Below are 11,815 nucleotides of genomic sequence, written 5' to 3' on the forward strand. Positions count from 1 at the left end.
ATGACCCAGCAAGGAATCAGCTTAAACAAGTAAGTGCTGAGTGGGGAGGATGATGGAGAAAGAGCCCTTGGAAGCATTGGTTTCTTAACATAAGAGAAAACTTGGTGAAAGGATGCTGACCGGAAATTTTCTTCTATGATGAGTGGGGAATTTATGTTCTGCATTGCATGAAGTGGGGCTAACATATAACTCAATTTGATTTCCTTTCCCATGGACTGTATTGTCACAGATATCTCACACATCAAAGGTAAAAACAAAATCGTTTTTCCTAAGCATACTTACAATATTATGAATGTAATTTAAAAAGAGGAAGGTGAATAACCACAGTATTATGTGTATTTCCCATGGTCATCAGATGAGACCTTCAAAATTGTTTCCTATGAAATCCTGTTGTTACCAAGAAGATGAGGAACAGCAGGTAAAGGAGAGCAGGAGCAGCATCTTGAACTATAACTGAAGGATTTTGAGCTCTGAGTTCTGACCTGTGCATTCTGTGCAGCTGATTTCTCTTCATTTAACTAATCACCTCCACTTCATAAATTACCAGTTCATTTCCTGGAAAACAAAAAGTGCAGCCTCTATATCAGTTGTTCAGGAGAGTATTAAGCTAAAACAAATGTAGTAAGCCATGCTTGAAGTGGATCACCTGATTGTGGACATGAGACATGTTTTTCAAAAGGTTTTGCTTGGTTACCCCCCACAATAAACTCATATGTGCTTCAATTTCTGTAAATCCAGGAGATGCCATGTGTTTCCTTTTGTGATTCCATCACAGTGGGAGGCATTAACTACTTCCATAAACAGAAGTATAACCATAGATTACAGGCAAAGGACACAAAGAAATACACACATAATAACTCAAGGCAGATCTGCCCTGGCCTCCAAGATATCCTTGAAACTGTCCATATCCTCCTTGATTCTTAAAATATCTAACTGGAACATGACATAAAATCAGATTTTTATTTAATAAGATGGAATACCACTTAGAAGACTGGAAAGAATGTGTCTATAACTCATGACTACTAAAAAACATCATCATATGTTTCAGATAGGCTAAGAAATGATACCAAATGGTTACCCGCTAAACACATACATACAAGTAACATTGTACAGACTAAGTAGATTGTACTTACATATTTAGGAGTGTGTGTGTGTGTGTGTGTGTGTGTGTGTGTGTGTGTGTGTAACAAGAATTAATGAAAACATTGACCATGAATTTCAAAAAGAGCAAGAAGGATTATAAGGGAGGGTTTGTAGGGAGAAAGATAGATGAGGAAATGTTGTAATTATATTATAATCTCAAAACCTAAAGATAATGAAAAAATATTTATCTAAACTATACAGTGTTTTTTCTATATTTAGCATATGACTTTGAAGATACATTGCATGTACTTTTGACTTGCTCACATGCTGCAAACAGTAATGCTGATAAATTCTATTTCATATTGTTCTAAGAGGAGATAACTGAACAAAAACAATTTTGACGGTTGAGAAAAATAAAAAAGTTTATTCCATCATATCAAGAAATAATTTACCAGCACTTGGGAGGCAGAGGCAGGCAGATCTCTGTGAGTTCGAGGCCAGCCTGGTCTCCAAAGTGAGTTCCAGGAAAGGAGCAAAGCTACACAGAGAAACCCTGTCTCGAAAAACCAAAAAAAAAAATTTAACTTTGAATTCACTTAGCTTTGTTTATTATTTCTATAAAGCTTAAAAAGCTGTTAGTATCTCTGAGGCTTGGTAAATTCATCTGTGATGATTCCTAGTAGATACAGCTGTATTAAATAGTAATAGATAAATGGGAAGCTCAATGTGTGACTAATACATATTTACAAAGAAAATTTGTAAAAGAAACTTTAACTATTATGAATAATAATAATGAGGTCAATTTTCATAAAATATCCTGTAACCTACAGTTACTATTTTCTATTCATGTAATGAATTTTTTCATTTTGCACCTATATATGAGTATTCTGTGATAAATTGAAGGTAATAATTATACCTATTTCCTTTCTAATTCCCCACAGCCTATACTATGGTTATCACAAACAATGTTTCAAAAATGTATGTCAACATTAAATAAAACCTGTCTTGGCTCACATCATTGGTCATAATCAATGTGACATCAAAACATTAGGTATTCTTTCCTATACTTTTGCCTCCTTAAAAAATGTCTCAGGAGAATATAAGCAAGATATTTTTAGCCTTATCTTTGAAAGCATTATAATACTCATTTACTCAAAGATCACAAGACAAATTTTGACAAACATAAGAAATTTTACAAGGCAGAAAAATAAAGGTATGTAAATTTTGTAACTTGGTCTAAGGCACATTTTAGAATATTATATCAGCCTGAGAACCAACACCTTTAAAAGTTGTATTCATCAAAACTCTTATTTACTGATGGTGGGGGCACACTAGTCCAGCCAAAATGAAAATAAGAATAAAGGTTCCTCAAATAACTAACACTAGATTTATCATATGATTAAACTATAGCACTCACAGATATTTACCCAAAGTATTTCAAATCAATACACAGGCACACATCAGTTTTGACTGCAGCACTATTTACAATAGGTTATGGAATCAGCCTAAATATCCAACATAGGAACAGATAAAGAATATATGATATGAGTATGATGAATTTTTCAGCCCTAAAATAACAAAATTGTGTTATTTGCAAAAAATGAAGGCAACCAGAGATCATATTAAGGAAATCAAGCCAGTCTCAGAAAAACACATTTTTTCAATTAAAAAAAATCATGACATGTTCAGTTTAACCAGTAATTACAAACATTTATAATTACTTGCATTTGCGGCATTTGTATATTATATAGATGTTTAAAATCAAGTACAAACATATGATATGAAATCAGAAGTGAAACTGTGTAAAGAGAAAAGACTAATGGGATGGGCATTTAAGGGGAAACTGGGGAATGTGTTCAATATGTGCAGTATATACTCATCCAAAATGTCTTGGGTGGCACAAAACTCTGTACAGTGAATATAGGCAATGCATTTTTTAATTGGTATTTCCATGCTGATAGAACTCTTAAAGTGAAAAACACACACTGGTGAGATATTGCCCTCTTTAGAGGCCATGGATATTGTGCAGATAGGCAACATTTTCTAGTCCAAACAGAATTTCATGATGTCATTGTTTTTCTCTGCTGAGTAGTACTCCATTGTATATATGCACCACATTTTCTTAATCCATTCTTCAGTTGAGGAGCATCTAGGTTGTTTCCAGGTTCTAGCTATTACAAATAATGCTGCTATGAACATAGCTGATCATGTGTCCTTGTGGTATGATTGAGTATTCCTTAACCCAGACTCAGAAAGACAAACATGGTATGTACCCACTCATAAGTGGATACTAGATATAAAGCAAAGGGTAATCAGGCAACAACTCACAACTCCAGAGAAGCTAACTAACAGGGAAGACCCAAAGAGGGACACATGGACCGCTCTGGGAAGGGGAAATAGACGAGATCTCCATGAGTAAACTGGGGATGAGGGGTGGGCAATGGAGGGTAGGAGATAGGGGATAGGGGATGAGAGCATAAGAGAATGGGATGGTTGAACTGTATAGCTGAAAGTTTTCCTGTTCCCACCTGATCTGCAGCCACTCAGACCCAAGTAAACATACAGAGGCTTATATGAGCTTATATTATTTAAACTGTTTGGCCTAATGGCTCAGGCTTCTTGCTATCTAGTTCTTATATCTTAAATTAACCCATTTCCATTCATCTATAAGCTGCCAGGTGGCTTGTGGCATACCGGCACTTTACATCTTACTTCTCATGGCGGCAGCTGGCGATGTCTCCTTACTCAGCCTCCCACTTCCCAGAATTCTCCTCTCTGCTTATTCCGTCTATACTATACTTTCTGCCTAGCTACTGGCCAATCAGCATTTTATTTATCAATCATTCATAGCAACACATTTTCACAGCATACAGATATCCACAGCAGAACTGGAATATGGAGGGAGGGGGAATGCAATGAAAGAGATACCATGATAGAGGGAGATATCATGGGGATAGAGAAAAACACGGTGCTAGAGAAGTACCAGGAATCCCAAGGGTGACCCTAGCCTGGGCTACAAGCAATAGTGGAGAGGGTGCCTGAACTGAACTGGCTTGCTCCAGAGATCAGACCAGTAAATACCCTAACTGTCATCACAGAACTTTTCTCCAATGATTGATGGAAGCAGATGCAGAGATCCACAGCCAATCACTAGACAGAACTCCAGGAGTCCATTCAAAGAGAGAGAAGAGGGATTCTATGAGCAAGTGCATCAGGATCATGATGGGGAAACATGCAGGGATGACTAAACCAAACTGGAGGGAACTCATGGAAGTTGGATCAATGACTGTGGAGCCTACATGGGACTGGACTAAGCCCTTTGCATGGTGAGACAGTTGTATAGCTTGATCTGCTTGGGAGGTCCCCTGGCGGTAGGATCAGAATCCATCTCTAGTGCATGAATGGGCTTTGTGGAGCCCACTACCTATGATGGGACAGCTGGTGCAGCCTTGAGTCAGGGGGAAGAGCTTGGACTTGCCTCTACTGAATATGCCTCCACATGGGAGGCCTTGCCTTCTTGTGGGAGGGAGTAGGAGATGGGTTGTAGGTGATAGCTTCTGGGAGGGAAAACTGTTTTCTTTAATGGAGTAACACTGAGTATATCAACTACACCCATATGTTCAAAAACAATTTGCCAACACAAAAATGACTTCATATCTTTTGGGTTGATTTGGTTTAGTTTTAGATTTTATCCTTCTTTTTGTGTTCTTTTGTTTGCTTGTTTATTATTTTCCAAGGAGTGGGGTGGGTAAGGAGGATCTGAGAACCATTGTAGGAGAAGAAAGAATGTAGCCAAAATACATTATTTTTTTATTTTACAAAATAAATAGATTAAAAGGGTAAAAAGTTCTTTAGGCAGGTGATTCATTATGCCCACTTTAAAAGTGAGGGAAGGGCCGGGCGGTGGTGGCGCACGCCTTTAATCCCAGCACTCGGGAGGCAGAGCCAGGCGGATCTCTGTGAGTTCGAGGCCAGCCTGGACTACCAAGTGAGTTCCAGGAAAGGCACAAAGCTACACAGAGAAACCCTGTCTCGAAAAAAAAAAAAAAGTGAGGGAAGGGGTTGGAGAGACGGCTTAGCAGTTAAGGGCAGTTGTGCTTTGCTGAGGACACTTGGTTTGCAGCACCCATGTACATATATGCAAGCAAAATGCTCACACATAAAATGAATAAATATAATAATTAAAAATGAGAAAAATGTGCAGAAATGTTAACATCACTTCCTGTACTTTTCTCATTTGCATTTTCCCAATTTAATCATAGCGGGGAACAATTATCAAAGTTTACTTTACATAACTGAAATAAGAGAATTATAGCCCACATAATACAAAATATCAGTGACAAACATATATAATTAGGTATAGGGTTACTGAGAATTAAGCCTAGAGTTGCTTCAGGAGCTCAAGTTCTTAGCTATGAGAAGAATTATGATCAGAAAAGGCAATGTAGCAGTATTAACAGATCAAACATGCTAAAATCAAAGGGAAAAACTTCTATTTCTATCATATTTTAATATTATAATTACATAACTTCCCCTTTACTTCCCTCCAAACTCTCCAGTATACCCCTCTGTGCTCTTTTTCAAATTCATGCCTTCTTTTTCATTAATTGTGGATATATATTCTTTTAGTAATTTCAATTATTACATTTAGATCTTCTATCCTCTTAGAATTAGTTTTTGTGGAAGGTGATATATACAGGTCTAATTTCATTCTTCTGCATGTAGACATCCAGTTTTCCCAGCACCATTTGTTGAAGTTATTTTATCTCCAGCATATAATTTGAGGGCCTTTGTCAAACATTACATGGCTGAAGTTACATATGCTCATGTTTGGATCATTTATTTAATTCTATTGGTCTATGTGTCTGTTTTTATACCAATTCTATATAGTTTTTATTGCTATTACTATGGGTATATAGTATATCTTAAGATATGGCATTTTTTCCTCGGGATTGTTTTGGCTACCTGGGGATTTTATTGTACAATATGAAACTTAGATGGAGAGGTTTGATTGGGATTTCATTGGATCTGTAAAGCCTTTGGCAAAATGGCTATTTCAACAATATTAATTCTACTAATTCAAGAGTATAGATATATTTCCATTTTCTAGTGTCTTTCTCATCTTCAAAGGTTTAAAGTTTCCATTTTAGAGGTTCTTCACTTTCTTGGTTAGCCTTCTTCCTATATATTGTATTTTCTTTGAGGCTATTGTGAATGGGAGGGAGTCCATTTCTCTGTATGTTTGTTGGTGGTGTATAAAATAGTTATGGATTTATGGATTTATATGATTTACATTCTGTCACATTACTGAATTTGTTTATTTCTAGAAGTTTTTTGTTAGCAGTTTTCAAATATCTAACATCAGGTTATCTGCAATTAGGGATAGATGGACTTCTTTTCCTATGTGTATCCCTTTAGTGTCCTTTTGCATCAGCCAGAACTTAAAACACAGTATCAAAAGGAAATGGGGATAGTTGACAGCCCTTTCTCATTCGTGACTTCAATGGGATTGCTTCATGGTTTATATAATTGGAATGATGTTGACTGCATGTTTCTCATATGATGCCATATGTTCTCTCTAGACTTTTATTATGAAGGCATGATGGATTTTGTCACATTTTTTTCTGCATTTTTTGAGATGATTGTGTGTTTTTTTGTTTTTAAGTCCATTTTTGTGGTTTATTGCACACATGTTGAAAATATCTGATTCTTTTGGATGAAGCCAAGTAGATTATGGTGAATAATATCTTTTGATGTGTGTTTGTATTCTGACTGAAGGTATCTTGTTGAGCATTTTTGAGTCTGGGTACACCAGGGATGTTGGCTTGTAGTGTTCATTTTTGGTGTGTCTTTACCTTGTTTTGGTTTTGTAATGTTTGATTCATGAAGGAATTAAGAGATACTTCTCCTTTCTCTGATTTTTTTAAAAAATAATTTAAGAAAGTTCTCTCTCTCCTGTAAAAGTCTAGTAGAATTCATCTGTAAATCCTTCTGGCCCTGAACATTTTTACTTGGAAATTTTTTTATTACTCTTTTAACTTCCTCATGGGTATGTTTAGTATGTTCAATTCTGGGCATAATTTTGGTGGTTTGAAGAATCTAGAAATTCATTCATTTCTTTTAGGTTTTCCTATTTAATGTAGTACAGGATTTTTAAATATTAGCTTATAACAATTACTTTGTCTAAGAGGACCATGTTAAGTTAATGCACAAAAAAATACAGTTTAAGTAAATGGTTTCTTCATAAAGAATCTAATCCAAAAAATTTTTACCTGTGTCTTCAGAAAAATACGATATATTCTGTTGTTTTTGCTGTAATAGGAATATTTTTTTTAAAGTGGAAGGACATTATTTTCTTCTCTACATCATCAAAAAATATAGTTGTATTTTACAATCATCCTAAAGTTGTGATTTCTAATTTTCTTGGTTTTAAAACCCTGTTGAGTTTACCTCCTCAAGAATAGATTTGTATGAAAGGAGATGTATAACTTGGAAATCCATACAGAAAGTTGTAGATTATTGGGCATGTCGTGATGCTGTAAGCAATGAACCTCAAGTTAGAACATTTTACTTGTAATAAGTAATGCTTAAAACATATGGATTTTCCCCCTTTTTAATTATTTCTTTTACTTTTGAGATTATAATATAATCATAGCTTATCTTATATATTTTTCTAATTAATTTTGTTTATCCAAAGGTGTCCAAACAATACAGAAGCACAAAATGTACCAGTTGTCTCACAATTCCATCTCATGAGCCTCTCAGATGATCCAGAAATGCAGCCCATCCTCTTCGGACTGTTTTTATCTATGTATGTGGTCACAGTGCTTGAGAATCTGCTCATCATCCTGGCTGTCATCTCTGACTCCTGCCTCCATACCCCCATGTATTTCTTTCTCTCCAACCTTTCCTGGTCTGACATCTGTTTCATCTCCACCACAGTCCCAAAGATGATTTGGGATATTCAGACTCAAAGCAGAGTCATCTCCTATGTGGGCTGCCTAACACAGATGTCTATGTTTATAATTTTTGGGTGTATGGAGAGTATGCTTCTGACTGCAATGGCCTATGACAGGTTTGTGGCCATTTGTCACCCCCTGCATTACACAATTATTATGAATCCTCCCTTCTGTGCCTTCTTAGTTTTGGTATCCTTTTTGGTCAGTCTTTTGGACTCTCAGGTGCACAATTTGATTGTGCTACAATTTACATACTTCAAGGATATGCAGATCTTTAACTTCTTTTGTGACCCTTCACAACTTCTAAATCTTGACTGTTCTGAAATAGTCACCAAAAACATAGTTGCACATTTTATTGGTGTCTTTTTTGGCTTATTTTCAACCTCAGGGATCCTTTTCTCTTACTATAAAATTATTTCTTCCATCCAGAGAGTTCCATCAACAAGTGGAAAATATAAAGCCTTCTCAACCTGTGGGTCTCATCTTTCAGTTGTTTGCTTATTTTATGGAACAGCCATTGGAGTATATGTTGGTTCAACTGTATCAAATTCTCCTGAAAACTGTGCGGTGGCTTCATTAATGTACACAGTGGTCACACCTATGTTGAATCCTTTCATCTACAGCCTGAGGAACAAGGACATTAAAAGTGCCCTCTGGAAGTTGCAAAAAAGAACAAAGTAATTACACAACACCTTCCATCATTTCTGAAGGTTGAGTTGCTAGCCCAACTATCTATACCTAAAAACACAACCTCTTTGGTGTTTCGGTTTACATCTCACTTCACTAATACCTAAATGTATATTCTTTCCATTTGTCTTTAATTGAATTGAATAAGAATACCTAGATCTTGTCTTCTGTTAAGCATATATAAATCAATATATCCAGGAAAGCCCACAATTTCTGAGTAAAGAACTTTATAGTTAAATATAGTTAAATAGTTATGTTCCTCTTATATTTTCACAACTAATACCCCTTTTCAAAGCCCATGTATACTTTATTTTAAGATATATGTTTAAGTTACCATATCCAGGGAACATATTGCAGTTTTAAAATACTGATGAATTAATAAATAAGGTTCAACCTCACATATCCAGCAGATAAATGCAAATCAAAACTAAACTGATGCTCTATCTCATCCCAGTCACAATGGCAATGATTAAGAAAACAAATAACAGTGAAATACAGCAAGCATATGGACAAAAGAGAACATTTATACATCACCAATGGGAATATAAACTACACCAGTAACTATTTAAGTCATATGGAACTTCCTAAGGCAATTAAATATGGATATTCCTTATGACCCAGCTCTACCACTCCTGGGTATGTATGCAAAAACTCCAACTCAACATATCATAGAAATAATTTCCAGTCAATGTTTATTGCAACTTTACTCACAATATCTATGTTTTAGAGGCACCTGCATTGTGAAAAATAGAATGAGTAAAGAAAATATGAGAATTTTTGTACACAACAGAATGTTCTTCAACCATGATTACCAAAATAGTATCATTTGCAGAAAAAGTGGATTCATCTAGAGATAATCATATTAAGTAAGTTATGCCAGTTTCAGAAAGAAAAATAATTGTTTTCTGTCATTCATGGTTCCTAGAATTTATACAGATACATAAAATCATGTATGTATGAATGACATGAAGTATCTGGGGGAAAAATAAAGACTAATAGGATGGACTAGGGAGAAAGTAGATGTATGATAGAAATATACTCACCAAATAATGTATACTTGAATGAAATTTAAAATAAATTAATTTTGAAAATATTGCTGACTGCATCTCATAATCAAAGACTCTTATTTAGATGGATCTTTATACTATGGTCATTTCCACCCTATCCACCTTTCATTTAGTGCCTCCAAATCAACCCAGATAGCCCCACAAACATAAATATACCAAATTCAAACCCTTTTTTTTATTTAAATAGCTCTCAGTCCCATTAGTGCTGCTCACATAATATAGAGCGTAATCCACCTACAGGAACAGGAGAAATCTACCAGCAGCCACATCCCCAGAGAATAATGATTCTCCTGATCTGGGTGGCAAAGAAATGCCAATAGCTTCACAGTTACTGGTGGGGATTTGTGAACACCTCCAACACACATGGTGGAATGTTGGCTGCCCTAGTAGTATTCTGTAGATCTTATGTAGGTAACAATAGCTGCTATGAGTTTGTGGGTCAAGTAGATATGCCCTGCCATGTCAGAAGACATCATTTCATATCACTTTACCCATCCTACATCTTTTTCATTGTTTCTGCATCCTCTTCTGAAAATGCTCTCTCAGTTTTGAAAGGGGGTTGATGTTAATAAAAAATATCCCAATTAGGACTGAACACTTATGGTCACTTACCTCAACATTTTCACTAGTTATATGTCTTTAAACTGACTGCTGCCCACTTTAAAAAGATTCTTCTCTGACCAAGTTTGAGAGGAGTCAAGACTTTTGGGTATAAACATAAAAATTAGAGTCTAGCAAGTAGGTTCCTCCTGAGAGGCCATGATCTCCCAAACTAATGACTTCTGAGCAGTTTTACGATATTTTACATGAAATTCCATTTGCTGAAGAGGCCTGAAATCCAGTCATAAAGCAATTAGTCACCCCATAAGAGGTAGGCCACTCTTACACCAGTGAACATGTGATCCTTGCAAGTTGGTATTCGAGCATGGAGGGGCCAGCACTGGATAAAACCACTAATATCTTTTCTCCCCAGAAACCTGAATAGCACCTTCTGGCACCTTGAAAATGACTGGCAATGAATAAGGTTCTAAGGCGGTTTGAAATTGATTTCTCTATGTTCTGAAGCTAAAGTGTGTGGTGTCTTCAGGAATAGCATCTTTCCTTTTAGTTGTGGTAGATAACTAAGAGCAATGGCAAAATCCCTGTGTTGTTTGGTGGACCCCTGGGAACTCCCTGACTAATAATTCATAGAGAGTTTTATCCCATCTGCTTCTTCAATTTTTATCTAATATCCCATGACTTCTGAGAGCAGTATTGTGTACCTACAAAGTGTACCTTTGTTTTTTATTTTCTTTAATTGTATTTTGAAACTAATTTATTAACCACTGTTTCTATGGGCAATTCCATGTCTCCTTAGTCTTTGTTAACTCATCCCCTACCCAGCACCTCTCAACTCCCACATCCTTTTGCCATCCTCCATGCTTACACCTCTAAGCACTAATATACCTCTGTCTTGTATCACATGTTTCTTGCTATACCCATTAATAATAATCTTATTATTATTGGATTGCAAGAAAGTAAATTTCCATACAGGTTTTTCTTGCACCTTTCCTTTAGGTTAACACTCCCTCTACCTCCTGACTTCCCAAAGCTTTCCATGACCCTTCCTAGATATGTTATTTCATATTCAATATGCCTTCTTTTCACTTCTTCCCTAACTATGATTGACTATCCAGACTCCTATAATACATTTTCTCACCAATGGCTCCTTTTTACTTTCCATGATACCACTTATGCTCCAAGTAAAACACACTCCAAGTAAAACAAAAGATTAGAAGCTAATATCTACACAGGAGAGAAAACATGCAGTATCTGTCTCTCTGGGCCCTAGTTGCTTGAGTCAGTTTTTCCCCCAGTTCCATTCATTTATCTATAATTTTTATTATTTCTATTATTTACTATTCCATTGTGTATATATACCACATTTTAGTCCATTCATGTACTGGTGGGCTTCTACATCCATTCTGTGTCCTAGTTATTGTGAGCAGAGAAGTAATGAACATGGTTGTATAAGCATCT

The 11,815-nt window shown here is 35.9% G+C and overlaps 1 protein-coding gene across 2 annotated transcripts; it reads left to right on the top strand.

The window, feature by feature from the left end:
* LOC131914098 (olfactory receptor 7E178-like) lies at positions 1 to 8,723 on the top strand. Of its 2 annotated transcripts, none has more exons than XM_059266691.1 (2): positions 1 to 29; positions 7,781 to 8,723. In XM_059266691.1, the coding sequence occupies exons 1-2, from the start codon at positions 1 to 3 to the stop codon at positions 8,721 to 8,723; spliced, it is 972 nt and encodes a 323-aa protein (XP_059122674.1). The 2 variants fall into 2 exon arrangements, with proteins under 2 accessions (XP_059122674.1, XP_059122675.1); XM_059266692.1 differs by lacking the exon at positions 1 to 29 and adding an exon at positions 7,641 to 7,656 and having other exon boundaries at positions 7,816 to 8,723.
* Positions 8,724 to 11,815: the final 3,092 nt, after the last annotated feature.

Source organism: Peromyscus eremicus, chromosome 7 (assembly GCF_949786415.1).
Source record: "Peromyscus eremicus chromosome 7, PerEre_H2_v1, whole genome shotgun sequence".
Lineage (NCBI taxonomy): Eukaryota > Metazoa > Chordata > Mammalia > Rodentia > Cricetidae > Peromyscus > Peromyscus eremicus.

Coding starts and splice junctions, on each gene's coding strand:
- LOC131914098 (XM_059266691.1), top strand. CDS start 1: ATGACCCAGCAAGGAATCAGCTTAAACAA. Junction 30..7,780: donor CAAGGAATCAGCTTAAACAA/GTAAGTGCTGAG, acceptor GTTTATCCAAAG/GTGTCCAAACAATACAGAAG.